Raw genomic sequence first — 20,352 nt, 5'->3', positions numbered from 1 at the left:
TAAAGCTCAGGCTCTATGTTTGTCTTATTCACCACTTTATCCCCAGCACCTAAAATAGTACCCAGTATGTAGTAAGCCCTCATTACAATACCTAATGAATACAGATCAAATTTCAGATTTGTTTTCATTCTATTAGTGAGCAACACTAGTAGAGTATATGATTCCTTTTTTAGTCCAATTTTATGGGGATATAATAATACGTAATATTGTATAAGTTTAAGGTGTACAGTATAATGATCTGATATATGCATATATTGCAAAATATATAAGTGTAGTTAACATCTATCACATCACAATTTTTTCCTTGTGATGAGGACTTTTAAGATCTACTGTCTTAGCAACTTTCAAAAATACAAAGATACTATAGTCACCAAGTTGTACATTACATCCCAGAATTTATTTATCTTATACCTGGAAGTTTGTACCTTTTGACCTCCTTCACGCATTTCCCCCACTGGCTTCTGATAACCACTAATCTGTTCTCTGCTTCTGAGTTCAGTACTTTTAGATTCCACATATAAGCAAGATCATAGAGTTTTTGCCTTCCTTTGTCTGACTTATTTCACTCAGCACAATGTCCTTATGGTTTCTTATCTGGGTTGCTGGCCTGTGCATGACTCTAAATATTATTTTCTTCCCTATCTCTAAACAAAACTAAATGCTATCTAATATAATCATAGTTCAACTACAAATTTTCCCACTGAAGACTCTTATAAAAGTTAAGTATATGTTTATAGGCATACAATTATCTAAAGAAGAAGTGAAAATAAAAGCTAGTTCAAAGGAAAAGAAGTGGGTCAGTACAAAACAAAATGTCCACTCTGCTCTATAGACTGGAAAGAAGTGCCTTCACTTCCAAAAACCTAGATTTATTGCCTCTTATCATTCCTTACTGGTATGTGGCCTGGTGTGATGAGAAAAACAACTTGTATTTTTCTGAGTTATTGCCTAGGCATTTTACAGCATGATAACGTTGCTCACACCCAGGGTCTGGACGTTTCGATGAGAACTTGAGTTTAGGGCAGAAAACAGGAAACAACAAATGTTGGTGAGGATGTGGAGAAAGGGGACCCCTCTTACACTGCTGGTGGGAATGCAAGCTGGTACAGCCACTCTGGAAAACAGTATGGAGGTTCCTCAGGATGTTAAGAATAGAGCTACGCAGAGAGAAGGAAAGATGGCGGAGGAGTAGGGGACCCTATTTCAACTGGTCCCCGGAATTGAGCTGGATATCTACCAGACCAGTCTGAGCACCCACGAAACCAGCCTAAGATGTAAAAAGATCTGGATCTCTACAAACAGAATATCGCAGGCGGTTAGTTTCGAGGTACGAAGCGGGGAGCCGTGATTCCGCGGGCAGATATCAGAGGATAAACGGCAGCGGGAGGGATCCTGGCCGTGGGGATCCTACACCGCCGGTGAGCGACAGCTCGCTCGCTGGGGACAGGCACAGACTCGCAGACCGGTAGCGGCGGGGAAAGGACTCTAGGGCAGCCCCCGGGGTGGAAACCCAGAGCGGTGGGGTCGCGCCTGTGAACTGCAGCCCCCGGGACAGAAACCCAGAGCGAACTGGGAGCAGCTGGTGGTTTTAGAAGCGCAAAGGGCAGAGACGTGCCCCGATCTGGAGGCAGGACTGGGGGCACTGCGGAGGGGCACACAACCCAGGTTGCTGCAGTTTATAGCAGCACGGACAGAAACAGAGACAGTGTGGCCTGGAGAGCTCACTGAAGAACAGACTGCGATCTCTCTGCTCTGAGGCAGAGGGTTGGAAACAGTCTCTTCTGCTCTGACTCGTGGAAGAGACGCAGAAAGCCGCAAGGGAAAGCTGCCAGAGAACAAAAGCCCCCAAAACTGATTCCCGCTGAGCCCATCCCCCACCCCACAGGGGGGCAGGGCAACTCCGCCCCACCAGGGTTGCCTGAGTAACAGCGGGGGCAGGCCCCTCCCGCAGAAGACAGGCTGGGAAAACAACAGGCCAGCAACCCTAAGGTCCCAAGAAAACAGGTGCATCTTGCTTGGGTTCTGGTCAATAATTTGGACTCTATACATTCCCTCAAACACCCATCAACAGAATGACTAGGAGGAGGAGCCCCCAAAATAGAAAAGACTCAGAGATTATGACTTATGCTGCAGATTTACAAATGGATGCACATATAACCAAGATGTCGGAGATGGAATTCAGGCTAGCAATTGTGAAGACAATGGCTAGAATGGAGAAATCAATTAATGGCAACATAGAGTCTCTAAGGGCAGAAATGAAAGCTGAATTGGCAGAACTTAAAAATGCTATCAATGAGATCCAATCCAATCTAGATAATCTAACAGCTAGGGTAACTGAGGCAGAAGAACGAATAAGTGACCTGGAAGACAATATAATAGATAAAAAGGGAAAAGAGGAGGCCAGGGAAAAACAACTCAGAATCCATGCAAATAGAATCAGAGCAATAAGTGACACCATGAAGCGTTCCAACATCAGAATAATTGGAATCCTGGAGGGAGTGGAGAGAGAAAGAGGACTAGAAGATGTATTTGAGCAAATCGTAGCTGAGAACTTCCCTAATCTGGGGAATGAAACAAACATTCGCATCCTAGAGGCAGAGAGGACCCCTCCCAAGATCAAGGAAAACAGGCCAACACCCCAGCATGTAATAGTAAAACTTGCAAATCTTAGAACCAAGGAAACCATCTCAAGGGCAGTTAGGGGGAAGAGATTCCTTACATACAGAGGGAGGAATATCAGAATAACATCAGACCTATCCACAGAGACCTGGCAAGCCAGAAAGGCCTGGCAAGACATATTCAGGGTACTAAATGAGAAGAACATGCAGCCAAGAATACTTTATCCGGCAAGACTGTCATTTAGAATGGATGGAGAGATGCAGAGCTTCCACGACCGGCAGAAACTGAAAGAATATGTGACCACTAAGCCGGCCCTGCAAGAAATATTAAGGGGTGTTCTATAAAAGGAGAAAGACCCCAAGAGTGATATACAATAGAAGTTTACAGGGACAATCTATAAAAACAACATCTTCACAGGCAACATGATGACAATTAATTCATATCTTTCCATAATCACTCTCAACGTGAATGGCTTAATGCTCCCATAAAACGGCACAAGGTTGCAGATTGGATAAAAAGACAGGACCCATCCATATGCTGCCTACAAGAGACTCATTTTGAACCTAAAGATACATCCAGACTGAAAGTAAAGGGATGGAGATCCATCTTCCATGCCGGCAGACCTCAAAAGAAAGCTGGGGTAGCAATTCTTATATCAGACAAATTAGATTTTAAACTAAAGTCTGTAATTAGAGACACAGAAGGACACTATATCATTTTTAAAGGGTCTATCCAACAAGAAGATCTATCAATTGTAAATATCTATGCCCCCAACATGGGAGCATCCATCTACCTAAGCCAACTGTTAACCAAAATAAAGAGTCATATTGATAACAATACATTAATTGTAGGAGACCTCAATACTCCACTCTCAGCAATGGACAGATCATCTAAGCAGAAAATCAACAAGGAAACAAGAGCTTTGAATGATACATTGGACCAGATGGACCTCATAGATATTTACAGAACATTCCACCCTAAAACAACAGAATACTCATTCTTCTCGAGCGCACATGGAACTTTCTCCAGAATAGACCACATACTGGGTCACAAATCAGGTCTCAACTGATACCAAAAGATTGAGATTATTCCCTGCATATTCTCAGACCACAACGCTTTTAAACTGGAACTCAATCACAAGAAAAAATTTGGCAGAAATTCAAACACTTGGAAGCTAAAGACCACTCTGCTCAAGAATGTTTGGGTCAACCAGGAAATCAAAGAACTTAAACAATCATGGAAATCAATGAGAATGAAAACACGTCGGTCCAAAACCTATGGGATACTGCAAAGGCGGTCTTAAGGGGGAAATACATAGCCATCCAAACCTCACTCAAAAAAATAGAAAAATCCCGAATTCACCAACTAACTCTACACCTTAAAGAACTAGAGAAAAAGCAACAAACGATGCCTAAGCCAAGCATTAGAAGAGAAATAATTAAAATTTGAGCAGAGATCAATGAATTAGAAACCAGAAACACAGTAGATCAGATCAATGAAACTAGAAGTTGGTTCTTTGAAAGAATTAATAAGATCAATAAACCACTGGCCAGACTTACCCAAAAGAAAAGAGAAAGGACCCAAATTAATAAAATTATGAATGAAAGGGGAGAGATCACGACTAACACCAAGGAAATAGAAACAATTATTAGAAATTATTATCAACAACTATATGCCAATAAACTGAGCAATCTGGATGACAGGGAGGCCTTCCTGGAAACCTATAAGCTGCCAAGACTGAAACAGGAAGAAATTGACAACCTGAATAGGCCAATAACCAATAACGAGATTGAAGCAGTGATCAAAAACCTCCCAAAAAACAAGAGTCCAGGGCCTGATGGATTCCCTGGGGAATTCTACCAAACATTCAAAGAAGAAATAATACCTATTCTACTGAAGCTGTTTCAAAAAATAGAAACAGAAGGAAAACTTCCAAACTCATTCTATGAGGCCAGCATTACCTTAATCCCCAAACCAGGCAAAGACCCCACCAAAAAGGAGAATTTCAGACTGATATCCCTGATGAATATGGATTCCAAAATCCTCAACAAAATCCTAGCTAATAGGATCCAACAATACATTAAAAGGATCATCCACCACGACCAAGTGGGATTTATCCCCGGGATGCAAGGGTGGTTCAACATTCGCAAATCAATCAATTGATAGAACACATTAATAAGAGGAGAGAGAAGAACCATATGGTCCTCTCAAGTGATGCAGAAAAAGCATTTGACAAAATACAACATCCTTTCCTGATTAAAACTCTCCAGAGTATAGGGATAGAGGGAACATTCCTCAAGTTCATAAAATCCATCTATGAAAAACCCACAGTGAATATCATCCTCAATGGGGAAAAGCTGAGAGCCTTTCCCTTAAGATCAGGAACACATCAAGGATGCCCACTCTTGCCACTATTGTTCAGCATAGTACTAGAAGTCTTAGCAACAGCAATCAGACAACAAAAAGAAATAAAAGGTATTCAAATTGGCAAAGAAGAAGTCAAACTCTCTCTTTTTGCAGACGACATGATACTTTATGTGGAAAACCCAAAAGACTCCACCCCCAAATTACTAGAACTCATACAGCAATTCAGTAATGTGGCAGGATACAAAATCAACGCACAGAAATCAGTTGCTTTCTTATACACTAAAAACGCAACTGTAGAAAGAGAAATTAGAGAAACAATTCCATTTACAATAGCACCAAAAACCATAAAATACCTCGGAATAAACCTAACCAAAGAGGTAAAGGATCTTACTCTAGGAACTACAGAACACTCATGAAAGAAATTGAAGAAGACACAAAAAGATGGAAAAACATTCCACGCTCATGGATCGGAAGAATAAACATTGTTAAAATGTCTATGCAACCCAGAGCAATCTATACCTTCAATGCCATCCTGATCAAAATTCCAATGACATTTTTCAAAGTGCTGGAACAAACAATCCTAAAATTTGTATGGGATCAGAAAAGACCCCGAATCGCCAAGGAAATGTTGAAAAAGAAAAACAAAGCTGCGGGCATCACGTTGCCCGATTTCAAGCTATATTACAAAGCAGTGATCACCAAGGTAGCATGGTACTGGCACAAAAACAGACATATAGACCAATGGAACAGAATAGAGAACCCATATATGGACCCTCAACTCAATGGTCAAATAATCTTTGACAAAGCAGGAAAAAACATGCAATGGAAAAAAGACAGTCTCTTCAATAAATGGTGCTGGGAAAATTGGACAGCCACATGCAGAAGAATGAAACTCGACCATTCTCTAACACCATACACAAAGATAAACTCAAAATGGATGAAAGACCTCAATGTGAGACAGGAATCCATCAAAATCCTAGAGGAGAACATAGACAGTAACCTCTTTGACATCGCCCACAGCAACCTCTTTCAAGATACATCTCCAAAAGCTAGTGACACAAGAGCAAAAATGAACTTTTGGGACTTCATCAAGATAAAAAGCTTCTGCTCAGAAAAGGAAACAGTCAACAAAACAAAGAAGCAACCCACAGAATGGGAGAAGATATTTGCAAATGACACTACAGATAAAGGGCTGGTATCCAAGATCTATAAAGAACTTCTCAAACTCAACACCCAAAAAACAAATAATCAAGTCAAAAAGTGGGCAGAAGATATGAAAAGACACTTCTCTGAAGAAGACATACAAATGGCTAACAGACACATGAAAAAATGTTCATCATCATTAGCCATCAGGGAAATTCAATTCAAAACCACATTGAGATACCACCTTACACCAGTTAGAATGGCAAAAATGGACAGGGAAAGAAACAACAAATGTTGGAGAGGTTGTGGAGAAAGGGGAACCCTCTTACACTGTTGGTGGGAATGCAAGCTGGTATAGCCACTTTGGAAAACAGTGTGGAGGTTCCTCAAAAATTTAAAAATAGAGCTACCCTATGACCCAGGAATTACACTTCTGGGTATTTACCCCAAAGACACAGATGTAGTGAAAAGAAGGGCCATATGCACCCCAATGTTCATAGCAGCAATGTCCGCAATGGCCAAACTGTAGGAAGAGCCAAGATGCCCTTCAACAGATGAATGGACAAAGATGTGGTCCATATATACAATGGAATATTACTCAGCCATCAGAAAGGAGGAATACCCAACTTTTACATCAACATGGATGGGACTGGAGGAGATTATGCTAAGTGAAATAAGTCAAGCAGAGAAGTCAATTATCATATGGTTTCACTTATTTGTGGAACATAAGGAATAGCATGGAGGACACTGGGAGAAGGGAGGGAAAAATGAGGGGGGGGGAATTGGAGGGAGACATGAACCATGAGAGACTATGGACTCTGAGAAACAAACAGGGTTTTAGAAGGGAGGGGGGAAGGGGGATTGGTTAGCCTGGTGATGGGTATTAAGGAGGGCACGTACTGCATGGAGCACTGGGTGTTATATGAAAACAGTGGATCGTGGATCACCACATCAAAAACTAATGATGTATTGTATGGTGACTAAGATAACGTAATAAAATTTTTTAAAAATCATTAAAAAAAAAGAATAGAGCTACCCTACAACCCAGCAATTGCACTACTAGGTATGTGCCCCAAAGATACAGATGGAGTGAAAACAAGGGGCATGTGCACCCCAATGTTCATAGCAGCAATGTCCACAATAGCCAAACTGTGGAAGGAGCCAAGATGCCCTTCAACAGATGAATGGATAAAGAAGATGTGGTACATATACACAATGGAATATTACTTGGCCATCAGAAACGATGAATACCCGCCATTTGCACTGACATGGATGGAATTGGAGGGAATTATGTTAAGTGAAGTAAGTCAAACAGAGAAAGACAATTATCATATGGTTTCACTCATATGTGGAACATAAACAATAGCACGGAGGACCATAGGGGAAGGGAGGGAAATCCAAAGGGGGAGAAATCAGAGAGGGAGATGAACCATGAGAGACTATGGACCCTGAGAAACAATCTGGGGGTTTCATAGGGGAGGCGGGTGGGGGGAGGGGGTAACAGGGTGATGGGTATTGAGGAGGGCACGTGCTGTGATGAGCACTGGGTGTTATACTTAACTAATGAATTGCTGAACACTGCATCAAGGACTAATTATGTACTATAGAGTGGCTAACTGAACATAATAAAAAAAAGAAATTGAAAAAAATCAGAAAAAAAAATCTGAAATAATAAAAAAAAAAGAACTTGAGTTTAGGATTCCCGCTCTAAGTTCCCGCTTTGCTTTTCCCAGGACATCTTTTAAAATAACCACTCAGAATTAAGCCCACTAAATGTAGTGATCCGAAGGGATAAGTGCACCCCAATGTTTATAGCAGCAATGTCCACAATAGCCAAACTATGGGAACAGCCAAGATGTCCATCAACACATGAATGGATAGAGAAGATGTGATATATATATCACACACAGTGGAATATTATGCAGCCATCAAAAAAATGAAATCTTGCCATTTGCAATGACGTGGATGGAACTAGAGGGTATTATGCTAAGCAAAATAAGTCAATCAGAGAAAGACAAGTATTATATAATCTCACTGATATGAGGAATTTGAGAAACAAGATGGAAGATCATAGGGGAAGGGAGGAAAAAATGAAACAAGACAAAACCAGAGAGGGAGACAAACCATAAGAGACTCAGGAAACAAACTGAGGGTTGCTGGAGTGGTGGGGGTGGGAGGGATGGGGTGGCTGGGTGATAGACATTGGGGAGGGTATGTGCTATGGTGAGCGCTGTGAATTGTGTAAGACTGACGAATCAGAGACCTATACCTCTGAAACAAATAATACATTATATGTTAAAAAAAGAAGATGACAATAGTAGGAAGGGAAAAATGAAGGGGGAGAAATCGGAGGGGGAGATGAACCATGAGAGACTGTAGACTCTGAAAAACAAACTGAGGGTTCTAGAGGGGAGGGGGTTGGGGGGATGGGTTACCCTGGTGATGGGTATTAAAGAGGGCACGTACTGCATGGAGCACTGGGTGTTATATGCAAACAATGAATCATGGAGCACTACATCAAAAACTATTGATGTAATGTATGGTGCCTAACATAACATAATAATAAAAAAAAAGAATTAAGCCCACTAAAAGTTAGGGACCTCCACTCCAACCATCTTTCAAGTAACAGGTGCTTGCTACCCTGGTCTCTATCTCCTGTTCACTAGTGACCTGGGAAGGAGGACTGCCTTCCTCTGGCTTACTGCTCCCCACCCCAGATTCCGGAATCTGTATGTAATAAATCCTATGACTTTACTTCCCCTGTGAGAGTGTACTGAAACTGCACCTTCAATCAAAAGAACCATGGGTTTCACTTCCCCAAAGTGGGAGCTTGGATGCTGACAGAGCCACCTGCCGAGCCCATGTAGCTGGCTTATGTTCCCCAGTGCAGCAGGTCATAACCTGCATATTTCTAAATTCAATACACCAGTACTACATATAAATGTACGCTGACATCCACATTATGTTCTTTATGGCTCAAAGGCAAAGATGCTAAAAGAACAAAACACCATAAGGAAACTGAGGTCACAGACTTACCTCATCGTGAATCAGCTCCAGTGGTTCTATCATATATACAAAGGTATTATCTTCAAACATACCACTACGAGACAAGAAACCACACCAGGAGGAAATTAACAAATACAGCAAACAGCAAGAACCAGCAAATGAGCTTCACATTGCATCTTTAAAAATGAACAGTGTATCTGAACAAGTATCTTTATACTGCCCCAAACCTAATTCATATATCTGTATGGAATCCCACTGTGGTCTCAGCACTGTATTAGACAGAGATAAGCTACAAAAGGTGTTAAAGTGTATACCACAAGCATATAAATTATAAATGTTATAATTAATTTTTGAAACAAAATGAAAACATTAGAAGATGAATCTGGAACAGGACTATTCATACAGTTCCAGTATGTCACGTTATAATTCCAAGACAATGTCCAACTAGTACGAATTTCTTCTTACACAAATCCAGTATCACCTATAAGAAAATAGGTATTTTGCTCGTTAGAATAATCTAAAACCATCTGATTCTGAAAAGGCAAACAGAAGCGTATTTATGGCTGCCAATTGTGAATTTCCATTAAGCAGTATGACTCTGTGTTGCATATAATTTTGAGATATATAGGAAGATAAGATTTTCAATATCCTTTTTCATCACATGGCCACAACCAGATCTTTACATGGAGGGTTACTATTTGGGTCTAAAAGGTGCTTAGAGAGGTTTTTCTAGAGCCTGCCTTGAAGCCAATGTATGAGCTCCTCTCTTTGCACGCCCCCCCCCCATCCTCCTGTGGCCAATACCACCTGACTGCTATGTCCTCTGGCATATACCTTTGGGAAACCTTTCTAGACTAGGTTTGGTCACCCTGTAAGTCCCTGATCCTCCCCTTCACAGTTCCTACCAAAACGGCAATTCAATATTAATCTCTGTAATCACTTGTTTAATCTCTGAATCTCCTGCAGACTCTAAATGTTAAGACAGTGGAGACTATGCCCTCGTTCATGACTCCATATCCAGTCCCTAACATGAGACTGGCACAGCAGAGTCCCTACAACAAACATTTGGGAAAGAAAAGATGGAAACAGTGCACGGCTGAAAGCAAGTTCACTCTCCCACATGAGACTCGCACATACTGAAGTCCATTGCAGGTCGACAGAGCTGCCCTGGAGTCCTTGACACCTCGGATGCTGCCGTGGTAGTAACAGTGCTCTCCACCCTACAACACAGAGGAAGGTTTCATTGATGAATGATGCTTTCTGGATCATCATTCACTCTTACAGATGTTCCTATAAGCCAGAAAGAATTGCAAAGAGGGTCCTACAATCTCTTCCTGGTTGATAGGAAATCTCAAAGGGCACGAGGCCATTTTTCCGCTTTTCTATAAAGATGCTATGTTATTAATAAAGGAGAAAAAAGCTATTAACGGGAATTAGACACCAATGTGACTGATACAACTTACATACCTTTCTTAAACATGTAAGGGAGTAGCTGCTTAGCAGATATTGCTATGGCATAAGGTCTTCTACCAAACTGAGGAGACCCCAGAGCTCTTGTTGTTAATAACTGTGTTTGATAGGGGCACCTGGGTGGCTCAGTTGGTTAAGCGTCTGCTTTTGGCTCAGGTCATGGTCCCAGGGTCCTGGGATCCAGCCCTGGTTTGGGCTCCCTGCTGAGCAGAGAGCCTGCTTCTCCTTCTCTTCCCCCCACTCATGCTCTCTCTTGTTATCTCTCTCACATTAATAAAATCTTAAAAAAAAAAATTGTGTTCGATAGAAAACTACATAAAATCTTATTATTTGCTTCCCTACCTTTTAAAATTCATTTAAAAAATTTCTTAGAAGTATTATATGAACTTAATTTTCAAAGTCAAGTAGTAACTATAAAGCCTATTTTAAAAACACAGGGGTTGGGGCGCCTGGGTGGCTCAGTTGGTTAAGCGACTGCCTTTAGCTCAGGTCATGATCCTGGAGTCCCTGGATCGAGTCCCGCATCGGGCTCCCTGCTCGGCAGGGAGCCTGCTTCTCCCTCTGACCCTCCCCCCTCTCATGTGCTCTCTCTCTCTCTCTCATTCTCTCTGGCTCAAATAAATAAATAAAATCTTTAAAAAAAAAAAAATAAAAAAAATAAAAATAAAAACACAGGGGTGCCCATGTGGCTCGGTCTGCTAAGCGTCCTACTCTTATTTTCTGCTCAGGTCATGATCTCAGGGTCGTGAGATCCCCGTGATGGGCTCCGCACTCAGCCGGGAGTCTGCTCGAGGATTCTCTCCCTCTCCCTCTGCCCCTCTCCCTGCTCACGCACCAGTGAACACGCTCTCTCTCTCTCCTCACCTCCATGACAATCATTTTTAACTCTTTTATCTGTTTCTTTTGCTGTTTACCTATGTATTTCTGAATGGAATATTTATACTGCTACATCCTAGCTACACATACTAGGTAATTTGTCACATGTATTTTATTCTGGGAGACAGCCCTATTGTCCCCCTTTGGCCTCCCACTGGGCCTGACACAGAGCCACCAGCCAGGAGTTCTGTTTAGGGTCATCCTGGGAACTCTTCTGCCTCCCTTCTACACAGAATCCTAGACCCCATATCTTCTCCATTCATGGTCTCATCTTCTCCTTTTTTGAAGGTACACATCTTCTGGTACTTTCTTGAAAAAGTGACCATGGAAGATGAATTTGGTGAGAACTTGCATATATAAAAACTTCTTTTTCTATCTTCACACTAGATCAACCATTTGGGTGGGTAGAGAATTCTAGATTAGAAATTATTTTCTCTCGGCATCTCAACACCATTGTGCACAGCTTCTAACGTTGCTGCTGAGAAATGGCTGCTATTCTGATGTTAGATATTTTCTATAAAATATAATTTTTCTCTTTCAAGAAGACTTTAGGGAATTTTATTCATCCCCATTTTCATGAAATCTCAAGACATGCCTTGGTGTGGGTCTTGGCTTATTCACTGTGCTGGGCACTCGGTCAAAACTTTTAATTAAGAAAATGCACACACTTCAGTTCTAGGAAACTTTTATTATTTCTCTGATAATTCCCTCCTTTCCATTTTTCTCTATAAATGGAGCTCTTCTACCAGAGTAGAGAAGGGACGGCTGCCTGGCTATATGGGGTATGAAGTGCATCAGGGATGTAAGAGCCCTCCACATAGACTTTGAACCAACCTCTCTGCTTTCATGTACCCTCAAGTCCTGGATCTTCAATCGGCTTGCTTCTTGGGTTTCCCTAATGGAACTTAGCAGAACAGGAAAAGCTCAAACCTGACAGATACCCCTATCCGTTTGCTTTCTATCTCCTAAAATTTTATGAATACCTCTCATCTGCAGTCTTTTCTTCTCCTGTCTTTGTCCTTGTGGGTTTATATCCTTCTTTATTCTTTGACTAGTATTTGACTAGGTTATTGGGAAGGAATAGAGATAAATATAAGCATTGAATCCACACTGTTTAACCAGAAGCTTCCTATTTGTTTTCTTAAATAGAATATACTGAACATACTTTGACTTTTCATTGATGATTTCCAGTCATTTTGATCGCTGGTCATTATACTGTATTACCATAGCCTCAGAGGTTATTTACAGCGATAAGGGTGTCTACCCATATATCAAAGACCACTCCCCAACCAATTCAGTTTGTTTCCTCTTAGAAACTATAATACACATTTCCAGTGCTGGTTGTCTAAATTTGGTATTATAACCTTGTTAATATTTTGTAAAAGGTTGCTTTTGTATGGGGTTTGGTTCTCAAAAGGCAATTTTTTACAAAAATATTGACTTGTATGCAACATGAGAAGGTTTATTTGTATATTCAACCCTAGAACTTATAAGGACACATGGTATCATGCATCTCAGCAATTTGTGAATCCAGGTCAATATTCTGCAATTAAATTTCAGACTCTTCACATGGTTCTAAAAACAACCACAGGTCACTGTAAATTCCATCAAACTGGTTATTTAGCACTTTGTATCACACCAAGAAGTTCTCTTAAGTCAGGTGATTATTAGTGCATAGCAAACATGGTCATATTTACTTGACCTTTCTAAAAAAAGCTGTATTTTCCAGATTTTTTTCCCAGAAAATACTTCCAAGTCCTTTCTTAGATTTCATTTTAATTCCCATTAGAATCTGAAGATTGATGCTCTCTCAGTATAAAGGTCATTGTTAGTTGTTTTAATTAAGGTAGGATATTATCTGAAGGAACTGTTTCAATTTCCTGTATATTTGAAGGTAAATCACCATATTTTCTGAACCTGAAATAAGACTTGAGGTAACATGCAATCCCTGACATCTATTATCGTAACAGAGCTTGAATATCTAGATTATGTGGTCATATTAAGCACTATGAGGAATTCCGCAGGCTCTGATTTAGTATTAGTATCTGGTAGTATTAGAGGATTTTCTGAGTTTCTTATTACTAAATTTATAACAAGTTTTTAAGAAAGCATTACCATAAAAATACTATTTGGCAACTCTCCAGGTGTACGCAGCATTTTATAAATACCACTGCAAAGTAAGCTCTTGAAGTATTTCATATTCAAAAAATCCTAGTTGAAAAGAGGCATTCCCTCTTGAGTAACAGGGATAACAGGAGCGAACCAGTGCAGAGAGGCCCCTCCCAGAGGGCGTTGTGAGTGGTGACACTGGAGAGTCAGCTCTGGGGGTACCCTTCCACCCAAGGATCTAACCATCTTGAACACTCATTCGCTGTCTCATAGTAACTACTACCTCCTTGTACAGAGAAGGAGACAATGACAAGGTGTGAAAAGGCTCTGCGAATGATAGCAGAAAGCCAAACTGAATGACACGTTTTCAGGCTCTCCAGTTAGTGTTTCTTTCTCAGACAGTTTGAGAGCCCTGGCCAGCCACTTCGCGATCAGTACTGAGGAGGCGCATCACAGATCTGTGACTAGGCAATTGGCAGGCAGGAGAACAAAAGGGGCTCATTCAGCACATGCCAGGAGTCTGTGTGTGTCCACACAGGTGTCAGCATTTTTGGATTCGAAACTGTCAGTGAGTTATTTAAATGCAACAAAATAGAGCATCCGATAAGTGGAAGTTTTTGGCTAATCAAAGGAACTTAAAAATCCTAGTAAGTATGCTCCCCAACCTACCACTTCCTCACATCCGAACACTCCACAAGCCAGATGATGCTCAAATAATGGCAACTCTGCTCCACAAGGTTGTGGAGCTCAGAACCCCGCTGGAAACCACCAGGCCACTCCTGCAAATAATAGGACCCTGACTGAATGTGCATCTTTGAAAACACTTCCTAATCAGAAGTGGCTTGGGATAACAGCTCTGTGAGTCCAGTGCTAATGACCTAAAGAGGAAAACAGATTTGGTTCCCTGGTATTATCGATTGAATGACAGAAACAGTTTGATTCTTTCCACTCACTTTAAATACATCCTATTGGAAAACAGAATCTCCTGTTTCAATATGATTTATTTTACAACTGCCCCACCTTTGTGTCTGTTTAATTACCTCGTTTTCTCTTCAGTAAAGTTCAACCAGTCAGTTCTTACTTTCTTCATCATTTAAGAAACCCTCATAAACTCTTGGGGAGCAGGGTGGCACAGTCGGTTAAGCATCCGACTCTTGGTTTCTGCTCAGGTCATGATCTCAGAGTTGTGAGATCAAGTTCTGCATTGGGCTCCATGTTCAGCACGGAGTCTGCTTAAGACACTCTCTCTCTCCCCTCAACACCCAAAGAACAAATAATCCAATCAAGAAATGGGCAGAAGACATGAACAGACATTTTTCCAAAGAAGACATCCAAATGGCCAACAGACACATGAAAAAGTGCTCAACATCACTCGGCATCAGGGAAATACAAATCAAAACCTCAATGAGATACCACCTCACACCAGTCAGAATGGCTAAAATTAACAAGTCAGGAAATGACAGATGTTGGCGAGGATGTGGAGAAAGGGGAACCCTCTTACACTGTTGGTAGGAATGAGAGCTGGTGCAGCCACTCTGGAAAACTGTATGGAGGTTCCTCAAAAAGTTGAAAATAGAGCTACCATATGATCCAGCAATTGCACTACTGGGTATTTACCCCAAAGATACAAAAGTAGGGATCCGAAGGGGTACGTGCACCCCAATGTTTATAGCAGCAATGTCCACAATAGCCAAACTGTGGAAAGAGCCAAGATGTCCATCAACAGATGAATGGATAAAGAAGATGTGGTATATATATACAATGGAATATTATGCAGCCATCAAAAGGAATGAGATCTTGCCATTTGCAACGACGTGGATGGAACTGGAGGGTATTATGTTGTATGCTTAACTTTTTGAGGAACTGCCCAAGTGTCTTCCAAAGCAGCTCCGCCATTTTACATTCCCGCCAGAAGTCTGTGAGGGTTCTACTTCTCCACATCCTCACCAGCACATACTACTGTCCATCGTTCAGATCATAGGCATCCTTGAGCGTGTGAGGTGGTAGCCACACAAGTTTAAAACCAAATGAGAGAGTGACCCAGGACTGAAACAGATCAAAGTGCCACCTTCATTTTTGCTAGTGCTATACCGGAGGAGAGGATCAGCTGAGAATCAGTAGGCCTGCTAATGCCATACCCTGAGTTGGCTAGACTTACCAACCCGGGGATAGACAACATGGAACAAGAAACCCCCACCAACAACACACACACAACAGGCAGCTACTGTGCAACTTAGAGTGTGGAAAAGTACAGAGAACGTGCTCTTCCTGTAGGAGGTGGATCCCATAAAAGAAGGGAATAAGAACAACACAGACATACCCAACTCCTTCCCATCAGTTAAGTGGCTCTTCCTTCCCAGAGCGGGAGTGAGCAAGGGGACAGGAAGAAGCCAGGGTGAGTAAACAGAGCTAGGAAAGGGCATTTTCCCCACCCAATAATGATAAAGAGTAATAAAGTAGAGGGTAGTGGGGATGGGAGCATAGCATCTATCTGTTCAGTTTTCCATTGCTGGCCAGCTGATACTTCTTTTCCTAAGCACAAATGAAACCAAAATATTAGTAAGCACTCAAAGTTATTGGTTCGCCTAAAAGGAATTTAATAGAAATATGTTAAAGGACTTTTACACTGTCGTATGGATACCTAGTTCACTTATGCAAGAACTAAAACACCAAAAATTAACTCGTTTTTAATAGTTTCATCAACAAAGTCAATCAACAAGTCACCAAAGTTGTTTTATCATATGCTGTGTAGGAACTCTAACAAAAGCAATTGCTCTGTCGATGCAGAACAAAAGTGCTTCCATACTCATTCACTGATACCTGACACCTATTCTATATTGATTACTTAACTCGTTGACCCCTCCAGTTCCTATCTTAGCTTCACAAGGAAAAGAAGTCCCTTTAACCCACTTTCATCCAATAAAAATAAAAGCCTAAGACACTGGCCTCTCTTGGCAAGAAGTGGGAACTAGGTAGGGGCTTGGTGGTGGTGAAGTGGGAAAACCTCGACAAGCTTCTTCAAAGTGTGGATTCATCATTCTGTTTGAAACTAATTCTTGGGATATTTTAAATGTCTACACTTAAAAGTTGAAGCCAAATAGGCTTGGCGTAATTCTTTTCATCTCTAGTGAATAACAGGGTGTGTGTGCATGTACTTTTGTCTGAACAGTGTGAAATCTTTGCAAGAAAGGTTACACACTGGGTTGAAACAGGTTTAATTAACCTAACCATCCTCACATGTTAATTTCCTTCACTGGTACTCTGTACAAAGATTTTCTTAACATGGAAGGCAATCTGAAGTTTAAAAAAAAAGTTTTAAAAAATACGTATGTAATGGTAGGAAGAGTGTGGATCTAAATAAACTTTCAGAAAGAAAAACTATCAATATGTACCAAAAGACTTTAAAGAAAGGTACCAATGCTTTGACCCAGAAAATCCCATTCTCAGAATTAATCCTTAAGCAATTATTAAAGATGGGTTCAAAATGCGTCAGGAGGGGCGCCCGGGTGGCTCAGGTGGTTGGGTGTCTCACTTTTGGTTTCAGCTCAGGCCATGATCTCGGGGTCATGAGATCGAGCCCTGCATCAGCTCTGTGGAGTTTGCTTCGGATTCTCTCTCTCCTTCTCCCTCTGCCCCTCCCCACTCTCTTTCTCTCTCTCAAATAAATAAATAAGTAAAATCTTTTAAAAAATGTATCAGGAAGGCCTTTCCTTACAAATTATTTGTACAGTAAAAGATTGGAAGCAATCTAATGTCTATTGCTATGGGATTTTTAAATAAATTATAGCAAATGAATAGGAAAGAATATTACACAGTTTTAGAAATAAAAGTTTAGAAGATTATTTAATACATGTTAAAATGTTCATAACGTTATTAGGTTAAAAAAAATTCTGCTTCAACATACTGTGCACCATGTCATCTTGGTTTTGGGGGGTGTATATATAAATACAGACACATAAAAAACAGACTGTTACCATTAACTCATTATATAGGAAGCAGTAAGTTTGGGTATACGATCTGTTTGGAGAAAATGAGGCATCAATAAGAGAAAAGCAATGAACACAAAAACAAAGTGCAATAAACACTTCCTTTGCCACAGCTGAAATACCCTTTGTTTTAAATTCTAGTTGTAACTGATAGGAGTTTTGATGTGCCTTATTGGTAAGGTCTCCTTCTGGGACCTCAAATGACCTCTGGAGGCCAATTAGCTATTCTGCTTCTAAAAAAAAAAAAAACTGACTGAACTTGTTAGTGAGACGTTTGACTCAGGTTACTGTGGCCTGCAAATGTGGCTCCTTTGCTAAGTCTATAAAGTTCTCGTGCAATCTTCTCTACTCCAGACTCATGATTCAGCACCCGCAGCGCTCAGGGCCCTGGCGCAGCTGACGGAAGCTTTGGTTTGTACAAATGCCAGAAAGCACCGTTCCCATGCTTGATTTAGCATTTCTGCTCGCTTTCCACAGCATTCACTTTTCGGGAGCTTCAACAACCCCCAAGATGCAGCCTGAGGCAAGAACTGACAGAACAATAAGAATAATAACTGGAAGTTCTTAATCTGTGGCATAAAATTCAAAGGCTTAAAACACGCATCAAATTACAAATGTGCCCACTGTTAATTGGACAGTTATAAATCCTGAGAAATTCCATAACCCCCTGGGCAGTATTTACAATGAAGACCACCCATAAATATCTGGTGAGAAGCTATCACACTGAAAAAACCTAGTTCTCTGTGGTACACAACCCAGCAAGCCCACACAGGAAAGGCCCACTTCTGTGCCAATACTCGTTAGCAACGTAGAAAAAAAATCCAAAGTTTCCCATTGTATTTTGTTTCCCTGTTTCCTCTCCTGTGCCCGTGGTATCTGCTCCGTGGACACAGCTTAGGTTCAGTGGTACTCTGTGGACTTCCCACAAATCAGTCTCTGAATGTAGCCATCCCCAGGATTTTCATCCTGACTGGTAGAGATCACTGTCTTCCTTACACGCAAATAATCTTATTTGCATCTAAACCCACTTGCTCCTTACTGACACTCCATTAAAGGAATAGTTAATCTCCACTGAAGGAAATCGAGTACCCAATTAGCTTTCAGTGACAATCCATGGTGGCCTTGGGTAAGTTTATCTGCCCCCTCTTTGCCTCAATTTCTTTCTTCCTTTGCAAAACAGAAATAATAATATCCATCTCCCAGAACTCTTGTGAAGATTAAGGACAGTGTTCCCTGAATCTCCCTCCCCCTACCTGTCCTCTGCCCTTCTCAGGCACCAAAGTCTCTTGGACTAAACAGCCATTCTAGGCTCATCATTCAGACTATGACCATGAGCTGGTGATCTACTACTTGAAGGTATTGCTATGGAGCTGTATAGCTCTTTATATCATTCATTTCCAAAAGATACTGTATGTATAACCAAAACAATAAACATTTCTTTATTGACCTGAATATACAGAATCTCTAATGCTATCTCGAACATTTATAAGTTTTAATAAGTTTCTCCTAAACTTATTTTAAATTTAAAAATAGCACTGTTGTACAAGAGAACAGCTCATTTTGAGAGAGACATCAAACAATGCAGCATGCGATGAACAGTTCTATGGGCAAGCATGTTTATGCTGCAGGATTTCCATATGTTCTTAACTGTACCTTAGAGTGCTGTGGCTTCCCATTTTCGTAGTGGATCTCCACATAATCAGAAGACAGCAAACCACTACAAGGGAAAGAAAATAGAGTGATTTCTGCATCCAAGACACTTAGAGGTTTAAAAATAATCAGCTCAGTAGATGGCTATGAGGGGCGTGTAGACCACAAAGAGCCACCCTCCATGGCAAGTACGAACAGGTTTTCATCAAAAGCCTCGGACGTTCTCCAGTAACAAATCATTCCTCACTCTGTTTAAAAAAAAAGACAAAATATAGATACTATAAGGGTGAACTCTATTTATACACACTATGCATCATTTGACTGATAGGTTAATTAATATGGAACAAACAGAAAAGGCAGGTAACAGGAGGAGACAGACCTTATAAAAATCCCAAAATTATGTTCTAAATAACTGGAATCTCAAAAACATAATCACTGAGGAAAAGTATAGAATAAAGGCCAGATAGTAAATATTTTAGGCTTTTCGGGCCACATGGACTCTGCCACGACTACTCAATTCTAGACACAGACACAGGCGATATAAACAAATGAGCGTAGCCGTGTTCCAGTAAGACTTCATTTATGGACACTGAGATTTCAATTTCACCTAATCGTCCTGTGTCAGGACATTTTTACTTCTTCAATTTCTTCAACCATTTAAAAATGTAAAAAATATTCTTAGCCTGAGGACTATGCAAAACCAGGTATGCTCGGTTTGGCCTGTGGGCCATAGTTTGCCAACCCCTGGAATAAAATAACAGTTAACAATAAAGACTTTGAAGTCAGACAAAGTTGGATTTAAAGCCTAAAGCAGCCCCTTATTTGTGCTGTGACCACAGGCCAGTTCCCCAGCTCAGCCTTTACTTGAGTCAAACGAAGGCGATAGAGAGTCTGAATCTCTTGGGATGTTGGAGGTTACATGAAAGCACACACCATGCGTAGCCCAGAACTCAGCACCAAGTCTGTGCTCAGCAATGAGAATGAGGCTGCCACTGCTTTTATTTTAATTCAATTTCTCCAAACACATTTCTCCCTATACAATGTGGGGAATGCAAACTATGTGCCTCGGAAAAGAGCAGGCAACTATTAGGGCATCTGGGTTCCTCTTTAGGCTCTGCCACTAGAA

At 40.9% G+C, this 20,352-nt stretch overlaps 1 protein-coding gene across 1 annotated transcript in view; it reads right to left on the bottom strand.

The window, feature by feature from the left end:
• The window catches only part of ADAM23 (ADAM metallopeptidase domain 23), a 169,516-nt gene that overhangs the window by 65,192 nt on the left and 83,972 nt on the right, over positions 1–20,352 (bottom strand). Inside the window, exons 4-6 of the mRNA XM_044913386.1 lie at positions 19,230–19,293; positions 10,273–10,355; positions 9,166–9,229 (exon numbers count right to left, since the gene is read on the bottom strand). Of these exons, the coding sequence (XP_044769321.1) occupies positions 9,166–9,229; positions 10,273–10,355; positions 19,230–19,293 (211 nt within the window). The remainder of the gene's footprint in view (positions 1–9,165; positions 9,230–10,272; positions 10,356–19,229; positions 19,294–20,352) is intronic.

This window comes from Neomonachus schauinslandi, chromosome 3, assembly GCF_002201575.2.
Source record: "Neomonachus schauinslandi chromosome 3, ASM220157v2, whole genome shotgun sequence".
Taxonomy (NCBI): Eukaryota; Metazoa; Chordata; class Mammalia; order Carnivora; family Phocidae; genus Neomonachus; species Neomonachus schauinslandi.
This window is presented reverse-complemented; position numbering and strand designations above follow the sequence as displayed.